At 48.5% G+C, this 27,951-nt stretch overlaps 1 protein-coding gene across 2 annotated transcripts; it reads right to left on the reverse strand.

Annotated features, from left to right (window-relative positions):
* Positions 1-10: 10 nt before the first annotated feature.
* Positions 11-27,841, reverse strand: acad9 (acyl-CoA dehydrogenase family, member 9). Of its 2 annotated transcripts, XM_053652558.1 has the most exons (18): positions 27,594-27,841; positions 26,761-26,854; positions 26,573-26,674; positions 26,349-26,455; positions 11,824-11,924; positions 11,658-11,736; positions 8,511-8,685; positions 8,223-8,296; positions 8,031-8,106; positions 7,868-7,938; positions 7,646-7,765; positions 5,229-5,357; positions 4,623-4,702; positions 4,406-4,532; positions 2,857-2,934; positions 1,946-2,074; positions 594-666; positions 11-347 (listed from the first exon to the last, which is right to left on the reverse strand). In XM_053652558.1, the coding sequence occupies exons 1-18, from the start codon at positions 27,762-27,764 to the stop codon at positions 247-249; spliced, it is 1,887 nt and encodes a 628-aa protein (XP_053508533.1). In that variant the 5' UTR covers positions 27,765-27,841; the 3' UTR covers positions 11-246. The 2 variants fall into 2 exon arrangements, 1 of the variants encoding a protein (XP_053508533.1); XR_008388859.1 differs by lacking the exon at positions 11-347 and having other exon boundaries at positions 651-666; positions 1,946-2,099.
* Between the last annotated feature and the right edge of the window lie 110 nt (positions 27,842-27,951).

The raw sequence follows: 27,951 nt of genomic DNA on the forward strand, positions 1-27,951 counted from the left end.
ACGGTGCTGCTCATGTAATAACAGTGTTATGTATTGTAAAATATGGAAATCAGTATTTACACTACATTACATTACATTATTGATAAGATCAAGGTGGTACACTGCATATACCGTTAAACGTTAGTAATAAAGGAGTGAAGTATGGGGTGTGGGGGGTGGGGGATGACCTAAACCTATTATCCACAAAGTCTCCAACATCCAATCAGAATGCAGCACAGTTACATCTACTGACATAAGCACTACACATCAGTATGTTCTTTCGAGAGGGTGGGAGCAGATATAGGCCCGATTCTCCAGGACTTCCTGGGCAATCTTCTTAATGTTGTCGTCATTGTTCTCTGGGGAATCTGGAATGAATACACTTTAATTACTGACAAAAAAACAAAACAGCAATCCAATCAGCAGAAGTGACTAAAGGTGTCTCAGGCAGCTGAAACAATTCGTCTGAGTGGAACTGGGAGACGATGTAGAGCTGAGTGACTTATGGTAGAAGGCTTAAGTGCCAAAGTCTATTCCACATGCTGGAGCTTTGTCTCACGATGCTATAAAATGCACCAGGCCTGGTCTCAATTACTGTTTTGTGCTGTACTCACTTTTTTGCAGCTGAATCATCCAGTAGTTGTTTTTGAAGTAAGCGTCCTTGCAGAAGGTGTTGGCGAGCAGCACCTAAACCAGTGAAGAAAAAAAAAAAAGTGTTACTGTATAAAATAACATTAGTTTTAACACCTCTTGCTTGTGAGAGTGTTTCATAAAGACTAAAGTGCAAGTATGAAGAATATAGCTGCTTTAATAATAATAATAATAATAATAATAATAATTGCAGTAGTTAATAGTAAGTATAAACCAAATCAACACACACTATAAGAACTAAAGAACTATTGGATGAACTGATATCCCAGTATGGCATTATTATCCATCCATTCATCTTCTACCGGTTACTCCTTTTCAGGGTCATGGGGAACCTGGAGCCTATCCCAGGGAGCATCGGGCACAATCACATACACACTCACACACCCATTCATACACTACAGACACTTTGGACACGCCAATCAGCGGGACTTGAACCCCAGACCCTGGAGGTGTGAGGCGAACATGCTAACCACTAAGCCACCGTGCACCCTGGCATTATTATCATTTTCCTTAATAAGAGCTATCTTACTAGTTCACAGAAATGGACCACCCTCTGGACATTAAAAGGATTTCAGTCCAATTGGAATCGATAGCAGGCCTCTTTTTTTTTTCACTCTCTACTTCCTATCATTTCATTTTTGGCTTGAAGTGTACATCACGCACTTTACACTAGGGGCCACTTTTAGCTCAAGAGAAGGAGGGTGCGGTGGGAACGGATTTTTCCAGAACTGAATGCCTTTGCCCTTGGCAGGATAACATTAGTGATTTCATTTTGAACTCTATACAGAGTCATATTGGCTTGTTAACTAGCTGGCGGACTACAAATTGATAGCTGAGCTATGCCAGCTGTCACACACGGACATCGTCGTTAGCTTCACGAAACCGAATAGCTTCTATTGGTCAGGTTATTTTTGGCTGTTTTGAAAAGGAAATCTCTTCTTGTTACAGTGTGTTCTTAGTAAGTGCTCCTGATGTGTTCTTTGACTCCATCCATTGGCCCTCTGGACCACACGAACAGTGTAATCACACGGCACCAAAGCAAAGCGAGGCCCTGTTGGCTGCTCTAGAGGAGTGCTGCTAAAAACAACATGTATTCTGTATGTATATTCTGTATGTCCAGAGTGATGTGCATTAAGTCTAGTTCTGTTCTCCAGTCAAATGCAGGTTAAAACAGGCTGGCTATACTTATATCCCACTGAATGTTTGTACATGTTGGGGACTTGTGTATTTCTTATCCACTTGATGGAATTTCAATACTTGAAACCTAGTGGTGTTTTGTTTTCATGTGAAGTTTTGGTTGTGGTGAATTATTTACCTCGTGTTGGTGGTTGCGAATGCCGATGCTGATGGAGCGGCTGGCGCGGGACAGCACTGCCGTCATCGCATACAGGTTAATCAGTGTATCGGCCACTCTTTTCAGCACTAGTTGCTCATCCACTATAGTCTAAAACACACGGAATGGTACACGACTGACCGAGGTGAGAAACGTTCATCGTGAAAGGCAAGTGCAACAAACAATTGGAAAAAAGGTTAAGGTTACAGTTTCTAAGCAATTATCAGCACGGAAGTGTGAAATAAAAGAATTCATTCAGTCGCCACATCCATAGCGCACGCATTGTGAAATTTGAACTCGCACAGTGCAGATGTGAGTGTTGTAGTGAGATGATTTATCGTTTTAAATGTTTCCTTCACGTGTAAGGGAAAATAAACAGTGATGAAATCAGCCAGAAGAACAGCACCCGGAAATATCATGTCTCTTTCTGACTAGAGTGCCAATTTCAGGAGAATGGCCGCCTTCGTTTAAAAAAAAAAAAAAAAGAAAGAATTGGAGACAGGGTGAGGAGAGCTCGGGACAGCTGTCTCACACATGAGGCCACACATTACCTCAGTGCAACAGGAAATAAGGGAATAGCAAGGCGGTCCCAACAGTACTCAACAGACCCACACTGATTACCCTGCACCTCCTCATGGCAACCAGCAACACTCTGGGATGTTAAACTAATAGACTATTTTCTCTGGCAGCATTTGAAAAATCTGCAGAGGAAGTGATCACATAAAATTTCAAAATGCAAGGAAAAAGTGAGGCATGGAACAGGGAAGTCATATGCAAGGGCAACCGAAAGAGCAATCTGGCCAGAGATTTTCTGGAGCTGAAAAGTTAGCAGGATCAAATAAACAAACATATCGATTTGACCTTTTATTGAGCTTTCAGTAGGAGAAATTTACCTTTCCATATCTGTAGAGGAGGCTTTCTACAGTGGAGCCGAACAAGGCCACGTTCTGCTCGAGCATCTTAGCACTCTCCTACGGGAGACAGAGACACATCATCCCGTACTCTAATGTGAAAATAAATATATCTAGAACAGACAACTCAGTGTGTCACATTTGATCAGTTTTACTCACTGAAAAAGCAATAGGTGTGATTTTCTGCATCAATACAGCTCACAATACAGTGCCGGCTGTCCAGTCAGAGGTGTTATATTGATGCACTAGGGGCGTGACTATGTGCACCACAGAAATGTGCAATTCACATCATGGAAATCTGCATTCTATTAATTATGCATCTAATGCAATTGCACTGTTTGAACAGCAGAGGTCCCAATCTGTGCAACCTATAGATTTAAAATATACAGAGCGCATGCTGGTCACATGATCTTTTGCGGAGGCCGTGGAAGCCGGTCATTTTAGCCGACTTTGGATCTCTATTTCCAGTTAAAATGACACCAGTCATCAGGCACTGGTACAGAGCTCATTATGTTTCGTTGTCCCTAGGTTTTGTTTATCCAATCAAATCTTTGGGAGAATTTATACATTTATTTATTTATTTATTTTTAGGATTTGAACCTGTAGTAGATTTTGCTTACAATATTAAACCTTTGTTCATAGCAATATTTGATTTATTTAGATTTATACAGACAAAAAAAAAAAAAAAAAAGGCACACTGATTTGTATTGTTTATGATTCAGAAATTTAAAGAAGGACTCTATTCAGTCACAATTTTTCTTTATTAAAAAGTTTTGTTCCAGATATTCGGAGAATCAAATAGAATCGAATGATGAAGGCAGTATCGTGAATCGAACTGAATCATGACCGGAGTGTATTGTTACACCCCTATAATGTGCTCAGTTCTAATATGTTATTGTTTCTATAGTAACAGCTCATTCGCAGGGATCTGTATGGTGGACGCCCCACGTAACCCAAGGCTCTTAAAAACGTGGTGTCATTTAACTAAGAAAACTGCCCAATCGTTGATCGTTCTGTAAGGAGAAGTTAGTTTAACGTTTATAGAAGGAGTCTCCAGGGTGAGTGTTTTGTAATGGTCCAGAAGTTCTCTGCAGATGACTTTACAGTTTCTCAGGTAACATGAAAAGCTCTGATTTTTAACGCTGTGATTAACTTCGGGGGAGAGAGAGAGAGAAAAGACAGACTGGTGAGGGAAGGACTGTTTATACTGTAGCTTATATAACAAGTGCTGACAGGAACTATATAATCTCTTGGATATTCCACAACATTAATGCAACTATAAACTGTTTAAATGATGATACAGGTCATTCTCAAATGAATTAAATGTTGTAATCATTGGCAAATTGAAGGGGTATAAGAGAAATATACCTGGCCATTCTGTTAAAAGAAAAATAATCAGCTTTGGGGTGGCACGTTGGGCCACATCACACCACCCAGTCACTGATTATATTCTCTCTCTCTCTCTCATATATATGTTAATAACCAAGGATTTATGATTTGAACGCATGAGTAAAGCACCAAATTTAGATACCGTTAAACTGGGGTGCACCATGCCGTCCTTGCCAGTCAGGCCAAAGTCGACGGTCCTCCCCAGAGAGTCCTTCAGCTTCTTCCCCAAAATCTCAAATACCACACCAACATTCCCTTTTTTCATCTCCCTAGAAAAGACAGTCACAGACAAGCAGTTTACCTTCCTGCATTCTTTAACTGTGACAAGTCAAGCAGACACATTTACAGTTTATACATACTTGATTTTTCCTGTTAGGATTTTGCCTGCATACTGCATTCCTGTGAGAGCAATGTACATCCTTAAGATCTCATTGGTTCCCTACAATCAGACAGAAAAGAAAAAAAAAACCCACATGGAAACGAGGAAGCAATATGTTCATATTAAGCTTCATGTGCCCTCTAGTGGTCAAGGTAGGGAGAAAATGATTACAATTCCCACTTCATCACTTTCAAGTCATTTTTGAAAAACTACGTGAGACAGAAATCATAATCTATTTCTCTTCTTTAAATGTAACACACCCCCGAGTTATTCGGGACATTTGGGCAGGAAATAATGTGCGGTATATGGGTAAGGATTTAGAGACAGCCAAAGTTTGCGACATTTTCATATAGATCGTAGAGATGATTACAGAAAAACAAGAATTTTGTCCTTGGTAAGTAATAACTGGTGAATCGTAGTCCAGAGTCATTAACTAACAAGCGAGAAAGAAAAAAATCCACTTCACAACCCAGATAAATTACTGCAAATTAATGAATGCTCGATAAATCTCAGTATGTGTAATACGTGGGAAATATGGAAGTGGACCAATGCGTAGAACACAACTGAAATCTTTGTCCAAAAATACCTCGAAGATCTGCAGGATTCGACAGTCCCTGAGGTAGCGCTCAAAAGGGTAGTTCTTGGTATATCCAATCCCGCCCAAAACTTGCAATGCCTCACTCACACACACCCAACCACCCTCAGAGCTGAACACCTGCAGAAAGACACACACACACACACACACACGTTAAAATACCACACCACAAATTCCCCAGTATTTCTATTGCATGCTGTTGCTTCAGGGTAACAAACCAATTTTCTTCACTTTGTAAGGACATTATACATATTAATTGAGAATGAAGGGGTTAATAATGAATGGCTGGCTTGGAATCAGCTAATAAAAAGCTTTTACTTGGTCACAATACTTCCTAGAGGCCATTTTCTGGAGGTTTGTGGCATAGTGCATCACACATCTGCAGTCAGAAAAACTCTCTCTCTTGATTTTCTAACCCATCAAAAATATGATTTACATTTGCTAGTGAAAAACTTGTTTGTAAACATGAAAAAAAAATCTAATAAATTGTTTGCAAGTTATCAGGAATCGCTTTAGTGTGTTTGTTGTCTAGAAGCAACATTACAACAATGGAACAGATGCAGTGAAGTCACCACATTATTTCAACAATCTGAAACAATGTAATCATTTTTAAATAATAATCAGATCACACGGTTCACAAATACTTTACCATTTAGCATTTTTATACTTTATAGGTACTCATCAATTTCATAGCAAATGTTTAAATCAATACAATTGTTTTAATGATGCTCTGATTCATTTCTTTCCATCACACAGGGTTGCCTCCAAGCAACCATTCTAAACAGCACCCCCTTGTTATTTTTCAAAAATTTGTTTTTTTGTTTTCAGTAATGCATTTCATTTGACGCCAGAAAAGTGACTCCATTTTATTTAAACGTTCATAATGTTCAAGTCACCAATTCCTACTCACTATCCAGGTGTCTGTGTAGGACGCCACTTGTAGCTAGTTACACCTTAAAGGAATACGCCAGCATTATTTTCAACTTCATCTCCTAAACCAGTGGTTTTCAAAGTAGGGGCCACCAGGGGGCGCCTCAACAATTTGGTGTGAAAAATAAATTCTCACTCTCAGACAAACACACACACAATCAATTCCTAATGTAATGTAAATATGTAATTATTAATAAAAAAAAAAAGGGGGATATATTCAGAAGTCTGTATATTTAATGTGTTTTAAAGACCTCTTGCAAAAGGGGGGCCTCGGTCAAATGTTAATGCCATTTGGGGCCCTGGAAAAGTTTGGGAACCCCTGTCCTAAACTACTGTATCTATAGTGTACATATTATTGCTACAGCCAATAATCATATTGATGCATTTTCCAATACCCAGATAGTCAGAAGAAACTACACAAGAATCAAGAGTGCTGTCTATAAAAAAAAATAATCAATCCTCGAATAGGAATGATGCACCTAGGAGAAGAAAGAGAACTTTTTAAGAGAGGGGTTACAGGATCTCCAGGGATCAACGAGACCGTTCTGACCGTTCTGGAAAATGTTTTAGACATAGCAGATTGATTCAGAGTACGGGGATTAGACCGATCTAAGTTTGGGTAAAAAACACAGTTTAAATCTCCCCCGAAAATCAACAGGTGAGTATTTAAGAAAGGGAGATTGCTCGACAATCTATTAGCAAATTCCACGTCATCAAAGTTTGGAGCGTATACATTTACCAACAACACCTGTCTTTGCATTAGAGTACCAGCAACTATAATATATCTACCGTTCACATCAGCGATAACGTTAGAGGAGGAAGACTGTGACTGATGCATTGTGATTGATGCATTTTCCTATACAATGAAAAGAACTGAAAACCTGTTTACTCAAAACTTATAATGGAAGTACAGTATAAGGGCGGTCAGTAAAAGGTTTATTCATTTTTGTAAATTAAGCTCTAAACCTGTAGAATTCATCCTTAGTGACAGCGCAGCTAAGCCTTATTTGTTTCTGACTCCACTCCCCTCATTCAAAGTTACATATATTTAAATCTTATATTTTAAAATAAACATAAAATAACCTTTATTGATTCTTTTTTTTTTGCTCTTTGTCAGTATAGAGAAAGCGATTGTCTTCTCTGTGGCAATCATAGATGCTGCAGTATTCCTTTAGTCATAGGACAGCTAAGTGTCTTTAGGAGAGCACGGTCCAAACCTGAATACTTTTTGCAGACATCTGGCTGTTATTGTTCTGAATCGATAGGGACAGAGACCAAGCCAGCCTTTCCACCCAAGACCATGGCTAATTTTGCGGTCATGGACTTTACTAATTGTCCTCAGCCAATTGGAGCAATCTGAACACTTTACCTTCACTTCTAATCAGCTAACTGTTGATAGCTAAAAATAACAACCCACAGATAGGAAGGAACCAGGAAGGCAAACACTGAGTGATTAAAATATGGCCAAACAACTTTACCTTCACCATGGCCGCCTCTACAGAGCAGTCAGGGACTCCAGGCCGGTCCATCAACCCAGCAGTCAGATATGCCATGCTCTCCATCACAAACACATTCTGGGCCATGATGGCAAACTTCTCCTGTAGAAAACACACACACACAAAATAAACAACCAAAAGTACTATTTGTTTAATAACAACCAACTAATGGCCGTTAGCCTACAGTGATGATTCCCAACACACCTGAATCATCCCAAAATCAGCAAGTTTCTTGGTGAACTGTTTCCGTGTGCCTGCATATTCGGCTGTCATCTCTGTAAGACAAAGCGAGGCTTATTTTGCACGATCCAGTCTGTTTAATGAGAAAAAAAAACAACAACTTTGTTTTCCATTGACATCCTTATACCAATCAGCTTCTTGATCATTCCTGCACATGCACTTCCCATGCTGAACCTCCCACTATTCAGAATGTTCATAGCAATCTGCGGAGACACAAACATATGATACGGTAACATGTGAAACCCAACACGGTGATACGCTCAACGTGACACGTTTTAAATACTGCAACGTGCTGCTCAGTATGGTGCTGTGTAATCACCTTAAATCCATCACCAACTTCACCAATCACATTCCCTATGGGCACTTTCGTATTTTCAAAGGTCACCTCACATGCTAAAACAAACAAACAAACAAAAGGAAAATCATTAAGTACCAGTGATGGATATGGAAATGCAAACATCTCTTGAATGATCTCATCCACACTTTAAAACTAAGACCTCTCTTTTACAATGAAAAATATTTACGACAATCTTCAGTATGACAAATTTCCACCATATATGAACTTAAAGACAATTTAAATCATACGTTGTAAAGGATGTGAACTAACTGTTAGAGCCTCTGATTCCCAGCTTGTCCTCCGGCTTGCCACTGGTCACCCCACCAAATGCTTTCTCCACAATGAAGGCTGTTATCTTGTCTTTCTTTTGCCCATCCTTGTCTAACACCTCTGTTCTTGCAAACACTGTCATGATCTCTGCCATCCCACCATTGGAAATCCAGATCTTAAAGGGATACAGCCAAAAATGAAATGTGCACAACTTTCATTTTAGACTAAAAGGCAGTTTATCAGCCAGGGCGTGTTGATCTTTTTTTAAGTTCTGCATGAAGCTATGAAAATAAATCAGCTAATAAGGGAGTCTATCGCAGCTAAAACATTTTCCATAAAAATCTGCAGTAATGTGACGCAGACTTGCAGGTGACATTTCACTCACAACATATCATTAATATACCAAAAAAATCCCAGCTTCCTAAAATACGAAGGTAGAACTGTAGAGAAAATCTGGAAGTTCTCCGTGGATGACATGCTAAAAACTTCTCATTTAAAAATTACGTTTGTGTAGCTTAGCAAGCAAAAGCAAGATTTTGGCATGAATTTTTGAGTGAGATAGACCATCACTTTTTAGCTACACTGGCTTTGTAAATTCAGTCAAATCTAATGAAGCAAAATATATCTTGGCTGACTGACTGACTGACCTGACTATATTTGGGGTAAGTGGAAAATTGTTTGAAAAAAAAAAAAATGTTCCTCATTGACCATATCAGATCTGCTTCATACTTTCTGGAAATAATGTCATAAATAATGTGCAAAATTTCAGGCTTGTATCTGCATTAGTTTCTGAGATATAGAGGCATAAAAAGAGGTGTGGTGGCCCTGTAAAAACGAATGCTACAGGAAAAGGTACAAAAGTTCCATGAGTCATTTCCACCAAACTGAAATTTTCAATGATTGTTGTATTTAACTTCTCAAATTGAAGGTCCACAGCTGTATATTTGCCAATTTATGGCCTGCTGAAAATGGTATTTGTCGTCCATGCTTTGGCCCTCAATATCTCCACAGTTTAAAAAACAAAAAACAACCATCAGATCTTTCAAATGTTCATATCTATAACTCATGTTTATAGTTCGTTTTTAGAAGAACTCAAACATTTATTTACTTATGATGTGTTAAAAATTATTTTGTGCTTATAATTCAAATGCATATTGCCCATATACCATAAGAAAAGCATTGGTGAAAGAGCATTGTTTAATTAGCAAATGCACAATTTACAGTGCTGAGAAAAATTATTTCTTCAGTTTTTGTGTCTCTCTCGTATTAAATTGTTTCAGAAATGAAAACAAAATCTAAGATAAAACAAAGGCAACCCAAGTAAACACAAAATACAGTTTTTAAATGATAATGAATACTGAATATGATACTGAAGCAAAAAAGTTGAATCATGAAGTTGGTTACAAGGTCTTACCCAGTAACACACTATGCCACAGTTGAAAGAAATTCCAGAGATGATGAGGAAGAAGGTGATTGAAATACATCAGTCTGGGAAGGGTTATAAAGCTGTTTCAAAGACTCTGGGACTCCAAAGAACCACAGTGAGAGCCATTATCTCCAAATGGAAAAACTCAGCACAGTAGTGAACCTTCCCAGAAGTGGCCGACCTTCCAAAATTCCTCCAAGAGCACAGCGACGACTCATCCAAGAAGTCCCAAAAGACCCAAGGACAACATCAAAGGAACTACAGGCCTCTCTTGCATCAATAAAGGTCACTGTTCATGACTCCACTATCAGAAAGACACTGGGGGAAAACGGCTCCATGGAAGAGAGGCGAGGTGAAAACCACTGCTAACCCAGAAGAACATTAAGACTCGTCTGAATTTCACCAAAACACACCTTGATGATCCTCAAAACTTTTGGGAGAATGTTCTGTGGACTGATGAGTAGAAAGTTTGAACTGTTTGGAAGATAGTGGTCCTGTTACATCTGGCGTAAACCAAACATAGAATTCCACAAAAAGATCATCATACTTACAGTCAAGCATGGTGGAGGAAGTGTGATGGTGTGGGGATGCTTTACTGCTTCAGGGTCTGGGCCTAGCAATAATTGAGGGAAACATGAATTCTGCTCTCTACCAGAAAATCCTAAAGGAGTACAATTGGTCTTCCGTCCCTAAGTTGAAACTCAAGCGTGCCTGGATTATGCAGCAAGACAACGATGCAAAGCGTAGGAGTAAGTCCTAGTCCTAGAAGTAAGTGAAAGTCTGATCTCCAGTTATCGGAAGCATTTAGTTGCATTTATTACTGCTAAAGGTGGCACAACCAGATTTTAAGTTTAAATGGGCAATTAGTTTTTCACATGGGTGACAGGTGTATCGAGTGTTTACTCGGATTGCCTTGGTTTTATGTGGTATTTCTTTGAAGATCTAAAACTATTTAGTATTAGATATACACAAAAACAGAAGAAAAAAGGAATCAGCAAATACTTTTTTTCACAGCACTGTATGAAGTTGGTACTTGGACTCAAAGTATATTAATTAATGTATCAAATATGCCATGTTTTACTACAAATGCAAAAAACAACAACTATCATTTCACCAGATGTGGTGGCTGATGACAGTAGAGCTCTGCTACTCTGCGATACATGTTCACACATTCTAGCCCTATTTGGAGGCTGATGTCTGTTTTACAAATCAGACCATGATGGGTAAGCGTAACCAACATGTTTTAGTAGTTTCTTTGTCTTTGCTGCATACACCTGATTTTCATGGCTACAGATTTGGCACCATGCTGCACTGGAGATATGCCTAACTGTACTGAAGACTGTCACAAATTGGGTTATTAAAAAACAAAAACAAGCTTATTCACAATTGGTTTGACATGTAATGAATGTGTATAGCCTTTTCACCAATTATTGTTCTATACTGATTTTGTAGGACTTTCAGAACTGTAAATTTGAGCAGTTTCAGATGACTTGATGAATTCCCCAATTCAGTTTCAAATGGATTGATGTTTATTTAAGTCCACAATTATATTAGTCAAAATTAATGTAGAAAATGTATTCAAAACTCACAGCTTACAAATGAACTCAAATGTAGATTTAAATAAAAAACTGTATCAGACACCATTGATTAGCCCCAAAAAAGCTGAAGGAACCATTTTTTCTTAGCAGTACGCACGCCCACTTATTACGGTTAATACCCACCTTTGAGCCATTAAGCAGGAAATGTTTCCCATCTTCTGTCAGCGTAGCACGAGTCTGAATGGAGGCAGCATCACTTCCGCTAAAACAAAGACGACATTCATTACATTCTGGGCTCAAACAGCATGAATTGGTTTGAATGTTCAATCTAGTGGAAATGGCATCAGACCTGCCTGGCTCAGTCAGACAGAACGCTGCGATATGCTCTCCTGAAGCCAGTTGGGGCAAGTATTTGGCTTTTTGCTCCTCAGTTCCAGCCATCAGGATTCCCTGAAACAACAGTGTACGTGAGTTTTCACTGTGTATTAAATCCTTTCAGAGTTTATTATGCTGCTTCAGTGGTTTCAATTCACCAAAACCCAGGTGACGCCAGATATTCTCCATATTCTCATTTCTTATCGTGCACCGGCCTTCAAAGGCCCTTTTAAAAGAAAAAAAAAAACACCTTGAAGCATACTATGGAGTGGTGGCTCATGCATAGGGGCAGAACCCCATTATATACAACAAACAATCTTCATAACGTTATCCATGTTAAATTCCGCTGAAATACTAATTACATCTTTTGAGTGACAAGCAATTACATTTTTTTTTGCTATTTGACGGATATAAGCCAAAGTTCCAGGGATTTGCTCGCCAGAAATCAGAAATACATGTGGTGGGGGGGTGGTGGTGTCACCCTTTCCCAATGCACCAATTTTTTTTAGGCTACTTTCCTATCTTTTTCTGGTTTTGATATTTAGTTGTGCTGGGAATTTTGCTGGAAACCTGGAAAACACATCTGTAGTATCTGACACAGTTAAACAAATATATGTAAAAAATTTTTAAATAAATAAATAAATGCTGAAAACGAGCTAGACTAATCACTATGACAGCCTCTTGACTTAATTTTGTTTGAGGCCATGTTATGATTAATGATGTCCTGTCCCACCATAATCCATGATAACAAGCTGCTGCTGGGGTTGAGGTTATACATTTATTTATTTATTTATTTATTTACAGTTGCTCCAGTGCTCAGTGAATTAATAATAAATTATGACCATGAAGCTAAAACACTGATAAATGTGTGGCCTTATTCTGTATTCAACTCTGATCCAGCAGACAAGGTGTGGCAGCTTCATACCAAAATGACGCGTGTGTGCGTGTGCATATGTATCTGGGAAAAATAAGTACACCCCATGGCCTTTTTCACATATTTGGCCAAGCCAACATTTAATCATCTTTGAAACAGGATCTATTAATAAAAGTTGATGCACTCCATCAAATGACACATTAAATTGGTATTTTGTAGTACACTCACTCACCTACCCACCCACTCACTCACTCACCCACTCATCCACCCACTCACTCATCCACTCACCTACCCACCCACCCACTCACCTACCCACCCACCCACCCACTCACCTACCTACCCATCCACCCACTCACCTACCTACCCACCCACTCACTCACCTACCTACCCACCCACTCACTCATCCATCCACTCACTCACCCACCCACCCACTCATCCATCCACTCACCCACCCACTCACCTACCCACCCACCCACCCACTCACTCACCTACCCACCCACTCACTCACTCATCCACTCACTCACCCACCCACTCACCTACCCACCCACCTACCCACCCACCTACCCACCCACCCACCCACTCACCTACCCACCCACCCACCCACTCGCCTACCTACCCATCCACCCACTCACCTACCTACCCACCCACTCACTCACCTACCTACCCACCCACTCACTCATCCATCCACTCATTCACCTACCCACCCACCCACCCACTCACCTACCTACCCATCCACCCACTCACCTACCTACCCACCCACTCACTCACCTACCTACCCACCCACTCACTCATCCATCCACTCACTCACCCACCCACCCACTCATCCATCCACTCACCCACCCACTCACCTAACCTACCCACCCACTCACCTACCCACCCACCCACCCACCCACTCACTCACTCACCTACCCACCCACTCACTCACTCATCCACTCACTCACCCACCCACTCACCTACCCACCCACCTACCCACCCACCCACCCACTCACCTACCCACCCACCCACCCACTCGCCTACCTACCCATCCACCCACTCACCTACCTACCCACCCACTCACTCACCTACCTACCCACCCACTCACTCATCCATCCACTCATTCACCCACCCACCCACTCATCCACCCACCTACCCACCCACCCACTCACCTACCCACCCACCCACCCACTCACCTACCTACCCATCCACCCACTCACCTACCTACCCACCCACTCACTCACCTACCTACCCACCCACTCACTCATCCATCCACTCACTCACCCACCCACCCACTCATCCATCCACTCACTCACCCACCCACTCACCTAACCTACCCACCCACTCACCCACTCACCCACCCACTCACCTACCCACCCACCCACCCACTCACCTACCTACCCATCCACCCACTCACCTACCTACCCACCCACTCACTCACCTACCTACCCACCCACTCACTCATCCATCCACTCATTCACCCACCCACCCACTCATCCACCCACCCACCCACTCATCCACCCACTCACTCATCCACTCACCTACCCACCCACCCACTCACCTACCTACCCATCCACCCACTCACCTACCTACCCACCCACTCACTCACCTACCTACCCACCCACTCACTCATCCATCCACTCACTCACCCACCCACTCATCCATCCACTCACTCACCCACCCACTCACCTAACCTAACCACCCACTCACCCACCCACCTACCCACCCACCCACTCACTCACCTACCCACCCACCCACCCACTCACTCACTCACTCACCTACCCACTCACTCACCCACCCACTCACTCACTCACCTACCCACTCACTCACCCACCCACCCACTCACCTACCTACCCATCCACCCACTCACCTACCTACCCACCCACTCACTCACCTACCTACCTACCCACCCACTCACTCATCCATCCACTCACCTACCTACCCACCCACTCACTCACCTACCTACCTACCCACCCACTCACTCATCCATCCACTCACTCACCCACCCACCCACTCATCCATCCACTCACTCACTCACCCACCCACCTAACCTACCCACCCACCCACCCACTCACTCACCTACCCACCCACTCACTCATCCACTCACTCACCCACCCACTCACCTACCCACCCACTCACTCACCTACCCACCCACTCACTCACTCATCCACTCACTCACCCACCCACCCACCCACTCACCTACCCACCCACCCACCCACTCACCTACCTACCCATCCACCCACTCACCTACCTACCCACCCACTCACCTACCTACCCACCCACTCACTCACCCACCCACTCATCCATCCACTCACTCACCCACCCACTCACCTAACCTACCCACCCACTCACCTACCCACCCACCCACCCACTCACTCACTCACCTACCCACCCACTCACTCACTCATCCACTCACTCACCCACCCACTCACTCACCTACCTACCCACTCACTCATCCATCCACTCACCTAGCCACCCACTCACTCACCTACCCACCCACCCACTCACTCACCTACCCACCCACTCACCCACTCACTCACTCACCTACCCACCCACTCACCTACCCACCCATCCACTCACTCACCCACCCACTCACCTACCCACCCACTCACTCACCTACCCACCCACTCACTCACTCATCCATCCACTCACCTACCCACCCACTCACCTACCCACCCACTCACTCACTCACCTACCCACCTACCCACCCACCCACTCACTCAATTACCCACCCACTCACTCACTCAATTACCCACCCACTCACTCACTCAATTACCCACCCACTCACTCACCTACCCACCCACCCACCCACCCACCCACTCACTCACCTACCCACCCACCCACCCACCCACTCACTCAATTACCCACCCACTCACTCAATTACCCACCCACCCACTCACTCAATTACCCACCCACTCACTCAATTACCCACCCACTCACTCACTCAATTACCCACCCACTCACCTACCCACCCACCTACCCACCCACTCACTCACTCACCTACCCACCCACTCACCTACCCACCCACTCACCTACCCACCCATCCACTCACTCACCCACCCACTCACTCACTCATCCATCCACTCACCTACCCACCCACTCACTCACTCACCTACCCACCCACCCACCCACTCACTCAATTACCCACCCACTCACTCAATTACCCACCCACTCACTCACTCAATTACCCACCCACTCACCAACCCACCCACCTACCCACCCACTCACTCACTCACCTACCCACCCACTCACTCACCTACCCACCCACTCACTCATCCATCCATCCACTCACTCACTCACTCACCCACTCACCTAGCCACCCACTCACTCACCTACCCACCCACTCACCTACCCACCCACTCACTCACCCACCCACTCACTCACTCAATTACCCACCCACTCACTCACCTACCCACCCACTCACTCACTCACCTACCCACCCACTCACTCACTCACCCACCCACTCACCTACCCACCCACCCACTCACCTACCGACCCACTCACTCACTCACCTACCCACTCACTCACCCACCCACTCACCTACCCACCCACCCACTCACTCACTCACCTACCCACCCACTCACTCACTCATCCATCCACTCACCTACCCACCCACTCACTCACTCACCTACCCACCCACCCACCCACTCACTCAATTACCCACCCACTCACTCACTCAATTACCCACCCACTCACTCACTCAATTACCCACCCACTCACTCAATTACCCACCCACTCACCAACCCACCCACCTACCCACCCACTCACTCACTCACCTACCCACCCACTCACTCACCTACCCACCCACTCACTCATCCATCCATCCACTCACTCATCCATCCATCCACTCACTCACTCACTCACCCACTCACCTAGCCACCCACTCACTCACCTACCCACCCACTCACCTACCCACCCACTCACTCACCCACCCACTCACTCACTCAATTACCCACCCACTCACTCACTCACCTACCCACCCACTCACTCACTCACCCACCCACTCACCTACCCACCCACCCACTCACCTACCGACCCACTCACTCACTCACCTACCCACTCACTCACCCACCCACTCACCTACCCACCCACCCACTCACTCACTCACCTACCCACCCACTCACTCACTCATCCATCCACTCACCTACCCACCCACTCACTCACTCACTCACCTACCCACCCACCCACTCACTCAATTACCCACCCACTCACTCAATTACCCACCCACTCACTCACTCAATTACCCACCCACTCACTCACTCAATTACCCACCCACTCACTCACTCAATTACCCACCCACTCACCAACCCACCCACCTACCCACCCACTCACTCACTCACCTACCCACCCACTCACTCACTCACCTACCCACCCACTCACTCATCCATCCATCCACTCACTCACTCACCCACTCACCTAGCCACCCACTCACTCACCTACCCACCCACTCACCTACCCACCCACTCACTCACCCACCCACTCACTCACCTACCCACCCACTCACTCAATTACCCACCCACTCACTCACTCACCTACCCACCCACTCACTCACCTACCCACTCACTCACTCACCCACCCACTCACCTACCGACCCACTCACTCACTCACCTACCCACTCACTCACTCACCCACCCACTCACCTACCCACCCACCCACTCACTCACCTACCCACCCACCCACTCACCCACCCATCCACCCACTCACCTACCCACCCACTCACCTACTCACTCATCCACTCACCCACCCATCCACCCACTCACCTACTCACTCATCCACTCACCTACTCACCCACTCACCTACTCACTCACCCACCTACTCACTCACCCACCTACTCACTCACCCACCCACCCACTCACCCATCCACTCACCTACCCACCCACTCACTCACTCATCCACTCACCCACCCACCTACTCACTCACTCACCCACCCACTCACTCACCCACCCACTCACCCACCCACCCACTCACCCACCCACTCATCCACTCACCTACCCACCCACTCACCTACCCACTCATCCACCCACCTACCCACCCACCCACCCACCCACTCACTCACCTACCCACCCACCCACCCACCCACTCACTCAATTACCCACCCACTCACTCAATTACCCACCCACCCACTCACTCAATTACCCACCCACCCACTCACTCAATTACCCACCCACTCACTCACTCAATTACCCACCCACTCACCTACCCACCCACCTACCCACCCACTCACTCACTCACCTACCCACCCACTCACCTACCCACCCACTCACCTACCCACCCATCCACTCACTCACCCACCCACTCACTCACCTACCCACCCACTCACTCACTCATCCATCCACTCACCTACCCACCCACTCACTCACTCACCTACCCACCCACCCACCCACTCACTCAATTACCCACCCACTCACTCAATTACCCACCCACTCACTCACTCAATTACCCACCCACTCACCAACCCACCCACCTACCCACCCACTCACTCACTCACCTACCCACCCACTCACTCACCTACCCACCCACTCACTCACTCATCCACTCACTCACCCACCCACTCACCTACCCACCCACCTACCCACCCACCCACCCACTCACCTACCCACCCACCCACCCACTCGCCTACCTACCCATCCACCCACTCACCTACCTACCCACCCACTCACTCACCTACCTACCCACCCACTCACTCATCCATCCACTCATTCACCCACCCACCCACTCATCCACCCACCTACCCACCCACCCACTCACCTACCCACCCACCCACCCACTCACCTACCTACCCATCCACCCACTCACCTACCTACCCACCCACTCACTCACCTACCTACCCACCCACTCACTCATCCATCCACTCACTCACCCACCCACCCACTCATCCATCCACTCACTCACCCACCCACTCACCTAACCTACCCACCCACTCACCCACCCACTCACCTACCCACCCACCCACTCACTCACTCACCTACCCACCCACCCACCCACTCACCTACCTACCCATCCACCCACTCACCTACCTACCCACCCACTCACTCACCTACCTACCCACCCACTCACTCATCCATCCACTCATTCACCCACCCACCCACTCATCCACCCACCCACCCACTCATCCACCCACCCACTCATCCACTCACCTACCCACCCACCCACTCACCTACCTACCCATCCACCCACTCACCTACCTACCCACCCACTCACTCACCTACCTACCCACCCACTCACTCATCCATCCACTCACTCACCCACCCACTCATCCATCCACTCACTCACCCACCCACTCACCTAACCTAACCACCCACTCACCCACCCACCCACCTACCCACCCACCCACTCACTCACCTACCCACCCACCCACCCACTCACTCACTCACCTACCCACTCACTCACCCACCCACTCACTCACTCACCTACCCACTCACTCACCCACCCACCCACTCACCTACCTACCCATCCACCCACTCACCTACCTACCCACCCACTCACTCACCTACCTACCTACCCACCCACTCACTCATCCATCCACTCACCTACCTACCCACCCACTCACTCACCTACCTACCTACCCACCCACTCACTCATCCATCCACTCACTCACCCACCCACCCACTCATCCATCCACTCACTCACTCACCCACCCACCTAACCTACCCACCCACCCACCCACTCACTCACCTACCCACCCACTCACTCATCCACTCACTCACCCACCCACTCACCTACCCACCCACTCACTCACCTACCCACCCACTCATCCACTCACTCACCCACCCACTCACCTACCCACCCACCCACTCACCTACCCACCCACCCACCCACTCACCTACCTACCCATCCACCCACTCACCTACCTACCCACCCACTCACCTACCTACCCACCCACTCACTCACCCACCCACTCATCCATCCACTCACTCACCCACCCACTCACCTAACCTACCCACCCACTCACCTACCCACCCACCCACCCACTCACTCACTCACTCACCTACCCACCCACTCACTCACTCATCCACTCACTCACCCACCCACTCACTCACCTACCTACCCACTCACTCATCCATCCACTCACCTACCCACCCACTCACTCACCTACCCACCCACCCACTCACTCACCTACCCACCCACTCACCCACTCACTCACTCACCTACCCACCCACTCACCTACCCACCCATCCACTCACTCACCCACCCACTCACTCACCTACCCACCCACCCACTCACTCATCCATCCACTCACCTACCCACCCACTCACTCACCTACCCACCCACTCACTCACTCACCTACCCACCTACCCACCCACCCACTCACTCAATTACCCACCCACTCACTCACTCAATTACCCACCCACTCACTCACTCAATTACCCACCCACTCACTCACCTACCCACCCACCCACCCACCCACTCACTCACCTACCCACCCACCCACCCACCCACTCACTCAATTACCCACCCACTCACTCACTCACCTACCCACCCACCCACCCACCCACTCACTCAATTACCCACCCACTCACTCAATTACCCACCCACCCACTCACTCAATTACCCACCCACTCACTCAATTACCCACCCACTCACTCACTCAATTACCCACCCACTCACCTACCCACCCACCTACCCACCCACTCACTCACTCACCTACCCACCCACTCACCTACCCACCCACTCACCTACCCACCCACTCACCTACCCACCCATCCACTCACTCACCCACCCACTCACTCACCTACCCACCCACCCACTCACTCATCCATCCACTCACCTACCCACCCACTCACTCACTCACCTACCCACCCACCCACCCACTCACTCAATTAGCCACCCACTCACTCAATTACCCACCCACTCACTCACTCAATTACCCACCCACTCACCAACCCACCCACCTACCCACCCACTCACTCACTCACCTACCCACCCACTCACTCACCTACCCACCCACTCACTCATCCATCCATCCACTCACTCACTCACTCACCCACTCACCTAGCCACCCACTCACTCACCTACCCACCCACTCACCTACCCACCCACTCACTCACCCACCCACTCACTCAATTACCCACCCACTCACTCACTCACCTACCCACCCACTCACTCACTCACCTACCCACCCACTCACTCACTCACCCACCCACTCACCTACCCACCCACCCACTCACCTACCGACCCACTCACTCACTCACCTACCCACTCACTCACCCACCCACTCACCTACCCACCCACCCACTCACTCACTCACCTACCCACCCACTCACTCACTCATCCATCCACTCACCTACCCACCCACTCACTCACTCACTCACCTACCCACCCACCCACCCACTCACTCAATTACCCACCCACTCACTCAATTACCCACCCACTCACTCACTCAATTACCCACCCACTCACTCACTCAATTACCCACCCACTCACCAACCCACCCACCTACCCACCCACTCACTCACTCACCTACCCACCCACTCACTCACCTACCCACCCACTCACTCATCCATCCATCCACTCACTCACTCACCCACTCACCTAGCCACCCACTCACTCACCTACCCACCCACTCACCTACCCACCCACTCACTCACCCACCCACTCACTCACCCACCCACTCACTCACTCAATTACCCACCCACTCACTCACTCACCTACCCACCCACTCACTCACCTACCCACCCACTCACTCACTCACCCACCCACTCACCTACCCACCCACCCACTCACCTACCGACCCACTCACTCACTCACCTACCCACTCACTCACCCACCCACTCACCTACCCACCCACCCACTCACTCACTCACCTACCCACCCACTCACTCACCTACCCACCCACTCACTCACTCATCCATCCACTCACCTACCCACCCACTCACTCACTCACTCACCTACCCACCCACCCACTCACTCAATTACCCACCCACTCACTCAATTACCCACCCACTCACTCACTCAATTACCCACCCACTCACTCACTCAATTACCCACCCACTCACTCACTCACTCAATTACCCACCCACTCACCAACCCACCCACCTACCCACCCACTCACTCACTCACCTACCCACCCACTCACTCACCTACCCACCCACTCACTCATCCATCCATCCACTCACTCACTCACCCACTCACCTAGCCACCCACTCACTCACCTACCCACCCACTCACCTACCCACCCACTCACTCACCCACCCACTCACTCACCTACCCACCCACTCACTCAATTACCCACCCACTCACTCACTCACCTACCCACCCACTCACTCACCTACCCACTCACTCACTCACCCACCCACTCACCTACCGACCCACTCACTCACTCACCTACCCACTCACTCACTCACCCACCCACTCACCTACCCACCCACCCACTCACTCACCTACCCACCCACCCACTCACCCACCCATCCACCCACTCACCTACCCACCCACTCACCTACTCACTCATCCACTCACCCACCCATCCACCCACTCACCTACTCACTCATCCACTCACCTACTCACCCACTCACCTACTCACTCACCCACCTACTCACTCACCCACCTACTCACTCACCCACCTACTCACTCACCCACCCATCCACTCACCTACCCACCCACTCACTCACTCATCCACTCACCCACCCACCTACTCACTCACTCACCCACCCACTCACTCACCCACCCACTCACCCACCCACCCACTCACCCACCCACTCATCCACTCACCTACCCACCCACTCACCTACCCACTCATCCACCCACCTACCCACCCACCCACTCATCCACTCACCTACTCATCCACCCACTCACCCACCCACCCACTCATCCACTCACCTACTCACTCACCCACTCACCTACTCACTCACCCACCTACTCACTCACTCACCCACCCACTCACCCACCCACTCATCCACTCACCTACTCACTCACCCACTCACCTACTCACTCACTCACCTACCCACTCATCCACTCACCTACCCACCCACTCACCTACCCACTCACTCACCTACCCACTCATCCACCCACTCACCCACCCACCCACTCACCCACCCACCCACTCACTCTGCCACTCACCTACTCACTCACCCACCCACCCACTCATCCACTCACCTACCCACCCACTCATCCACTCACCCACTCACCCACTCATCCACTCACCCACCCACCCACTCATCCACTCACCCACTCACCCACCCATCCACTCACCTACCTACCCACTCACCCACCCACCCACTCATCCACTCACCTACTCACTCACCCACTCACCTACTCACTCACTCACCTACCCACTCATCCACCCACTCACCCACCCACTCACCCACCCACCCACTCACTCTGCCACTCACCTACTCACTCACCCACCCACCCACTCACCCACCCACTCATCCACTCACCTACTCACTCACCCACTCACCTACTCACTCACTCACCTACCCACTCATCCACTCACCTACCCACCCACTCACCTACCCACTCACTCACCTACCCACTCATCCACCCACTCACCCACCCACCCACTCACCCACCCACCCACTCACTCTGCCACTCACCTACTCACTCACCCACCCACCCACTCATCCACTCACCTACCCACCCACTCATCCACTCACCCACTCACCCACTCATCCACTCACCCACCCACCCACTCATCCACTCACCCACTCACCCACCCATCCACTCACCTACCTACCCACTCACCCACCCACCCACTCATCCACTCACCTACTCACTCACCCACTCACCTACTCACTCACTCACCTACCCACTCATCCACCCACTCACCCACCCACTCACCCACCCACCCACTCACTCTGCCACTCACCTACTCACTCACCCACCCACCCACTCATCCACTCACCTACCCACCCACTCATCCACCCACTCACCCACCCACCCACTCATCCACTCACCTACTCACTCACCCACCCACCCACTCATCCACTCACCTACCCACCCACTCACCCACCCACCCACTCACCTACTCACTCACCCACTCACCTACTCACTCACCCACTCACCTACTCACTCACCCACTCATCCACTCACCTACCCACCCACTCATCCACCCACTCACCCACTCACCTACTCACTCACCCACTCACCCACCCACCCACTCATCCACTCACTCACCCACCCACTCATCCACTCACCTACCCACCCACTCACCTACCCACTCATCCACCCACTCACCCACCCACCCACTCATCCACTCACCCACCCACCCACTCATCCACTCACCCACTCATCCACTCACCTACCCACCCACTCACCCACCCACTCACTCATCTACTCACTCACCTACTCACTCACCCACCCACCCACTCACTCATCCACCCACTCACCCATCCACCCACTCACCCATCCACCCACTCACCCACCCACCCACTCACCTACTCACTCACCCACTCACCCACCCACCCACTCACCTACCCACCCACTCATCCACCCACTCATCCACTCACCTACTCACTCACCCACTCACCCACTCACTCACTCACCCACCCATCCACTCACTCACTCACCCACCCACTCATCCACTCACCTACCCACCCACTCACCTACCCACTCATCCACCCACCTACCCACCCACTCACCCACCCACCCACTCATCTACTCACTCACCTACTCACTCACCCACTCATCCACTCACCTACCCACCCACTCACCCACCCACCCACTCATCTACTCACTCACCTACTCACTCACCCACTCATCCACTCACCTACCCACCCACTCACCCACCCACTAACCCACCCACCCACTCATCTACTCACTCACCTACTCACTCACCCACCCACCCACTCATCCACTCACCTACCCACCCACTCATCCACCCACTCACCTACTCACTCACCCACTCACCTACTCACTCACCCACCCACCCACTCATCTACTCACCTACCCACCCACTCACCTAACCACCCACTCACCTAACCACCCACTCACCCACCCACCCACCTACTCACTCACCCACTCACTCACCCACCCACCTACTCACTCACCCACCCACCTACTCACTCACCCACTCACTCACCCACCCACCTACCCACCCACTCATCCACCCACTCACCTACTCACTCACCCACTCACCCACCCACCCACTCATCTACTCACCTACCCACCCACTCACCTAACCACCCACTCACCCACCCACCTACTCACTCACCCAACCACCCACTCACCTAACCACCCACTCACCCACCCACCCACCTACTCACTCACCCACTCATTCACCCACCCACCTACTCACTCACCCACCCACCTACTCACTCACCCACCCACTCACTCACCCACCCACCTACCCACCCACTCACCTACTCACTCACCCACTCACCTACTCACTCACTCACCCACCCACCCACTCATCTACTCACCTACCGACCCACTCACCTAACCACCCACCCACCCACCTACTCACTCACCCACTCACTCACTCACCCACCCACTCACTCACCCACCCACCTACCCACCCACTCATCCACCCACTCACCTACTCACTCACCCACTCACCTACTCACTCACTCACCCACCCACCCACTCATCTACTCACCTACCCACCCACTCACCTAACCACCCACTCACCCACCCACCCACCTACTCACTCACCCAACCACCCACTCACCTAACCACCCACTCACCCACCCACCTACTCACTCACCCACTCATTCACCCACCCACCTACTCACTCACCCACCCACTCACTCACCCACCCACCTACCCACCCACTCACCTACTCACTCACCCACTCACCTACTCACTCACTCACTCACCTACCCACTCATCTACTCACCTACCCACCCACTCACCTAACCACCCACTCACCCACCCACCCACCTACTCACTCACCCATTCACTCACCCACCCACCTACTCACTCACCCACCCACCTACTCACTCACCCACCCACTCACTCACCCACCCACTCATCCACTCACCTACCCACCCACTCATCTACTCACTCACCTACTCACCCACCCACTCACCCACCCACCTACCCACCCACTCATCCACCCACTCACCTACTCACTCACCCACTCACCTACTCACTCACCCACCCACCCACTCACCTACCCACTCACCTACTCACTCACCCACCCACCCACTCACCTACACACTCACTCACCCACCCACCCACTCACCTACCCACCCACTCACCTAACCACCCACTCACCTAACCACCCACCTACTCACTCACCCACTCACTCACCCACCCACCTACTCACTCACTCACCCACTCATCCACTCACCTACCCACCCACTCACCCACCTACCCACCCACTCACTCATCCACTCACCTACTCACCCACCCACCCACTCATCCACTCACCTACCCACCCACTCATCCACCCACTCACCCACTCACCTACTCACTCACCCACTCACCTACCCACCCACTCACCTACCCACTCATCCACTCACTCACTCATTCACCCACCCACCCACTCACCTACTCACCCACTCACTCATCCACTCACCTACCCACCCACTCACTCACTCATCCACTCACCCACCCACCTACTCACTCACCCACCCACCCACCCACCCACTCATCCACTCACCTACTCACTCACTCACCCACCCACCCACCCATCCACTCACCTACCCACCCACTCACCTACCCACTCATCCACCCACCTACTCACTCACTCACCCACCCACTCACTCACTCACCTTTAAGCCAATGGCCTGATGTGCTGCAAGTGTGACAGCAATGGCTCCATCAAGGGATGTGATCTCTCCCAACCGGGCGTACATGGTATTGGAGAGACCGAGGCCGCCTGTAAAGACACACAACATTCAGGCACGAGCAGTCTAAACCTTCAATACCTTTCAGTGTCATAAAAGCTCAAATAGGTTTTTCATGAATTCTGTAGCTGTCTGGTTTGGGTTCTCACCATATTCCTCAGGCACCTGGATTCCAAAGAGCCCCAGTGCTTTCAGTCCATCTAAGGTTTCAGGTGGGATTTTCGCCTCCTCATCAATCTTCTTAGAATCAACTTAGGAGAGATGTTTGGTATTAAGCATGGCTTCACTTGTTTGGTTCACAGGAACAGCCTTTTATTCAGCACTGTTCATCACTCACCTTCCTCGCTGAAAAACTTTTCCACTGGCGCGACAAACTGTTTGATCTCTTCTAATTCTTCATTACTGATTTCTGGATAAGGAAAGACTTCATTCTAAAGAAAGGAATGGATTGACTAAACATTTGTACCTCAGATAAAATGGTACACACACTTTTCAAAAGGATCAGTACAGCTGGTATCATACCAAAACCTGTTAGTGTATCTCGTTACTTAGAAAATTACCCGTGAAGTTGCTTGTAACTTTTTTTTAGCCAGAGTTAAAATCATGTCACAGCTACCTACTTGGACAAAACCTGAAACAATTCTCTGGAATTTTGGACAGCTGATGAGTGAAAATGTGCGGGGAAAACAAAAGCCTAAAGGAAGCCCTAAGAGGCCATGAAGTACTTTTTTTTTTCCTTTCTTGTTTTCTCATGATTTCGACACAATAGAAATAATCTTATCACAAGAAAGTCTTGTGAATGGGACTGGCATTACATGCATGTTGGTGTCTTCGCCATTGCAATCATAGGTTTAATAACTGATATAAAAATGTAATAAATTAATAATACTGTAGAGATGGACTTTATGTTTATCATTAAGAGAGAGAGGTGTCCCCTTCTCATGGGTCACACACTGAAGTAGAAGTTAACAATCACAGACAGACACACAGCTGTTTCAGCTTCAGTGAGTCCCTGACCTCCTAACTATAATAACAGCCAATCACAGCAAGCATTTAATAACGCCAACAAAGTCTCAGTGGCTGAAAAGGAGCTAAACATTAAAGCTCAGTGAATTAATAATAACCCCATACACGTGTTACATTAATCCCGACATGTACTTTCTCACCCACCTTGTTCACTTTCCCTAGGAACAGATCTTTGGCGTAGGCTAAACTCCTTGAGCTCGACTGGATGCAGCGGTGAGGAGGCTGAAAGCTCAGCTCTTTACCGGCTCGGGTTGACAGTAATGTCCTTCCGAGCTTAGCTGTTTTTAACAAAGCAAGGATTCTGTTCAGGTTCATTGTTTTGTACCTAACTTTTTCTCTTCAGTTACCTCCAAAACGCAGGTTGTATTTGTAACCAGTAAAACCTTTAACCTATATTCGTCGCACAAAGATGACGACATGATATTGCTTCGCGGAACATCGGGACATGTGTTGTCGCTAGAGGGCAGTATTTGGTAAGGGGGGGGATTAAAACCTGATTTGG

The sequence above is a fragment of the Ictalurus furcatus genome, chromosome 21, assembly GCF_023375685.1.
Source record: "Ictalurus furcatus strain D&B chromosome 21, Billie_1.0, whole genome shotgun sequence".
In the NCBI taxonomy this organism is placed as follows: Eukaryota; Metazoa; Chordata; class Actinopteri; order Siluriformes; family Ictaluridae; genus Ictalurus; species Ictalurus furcatus.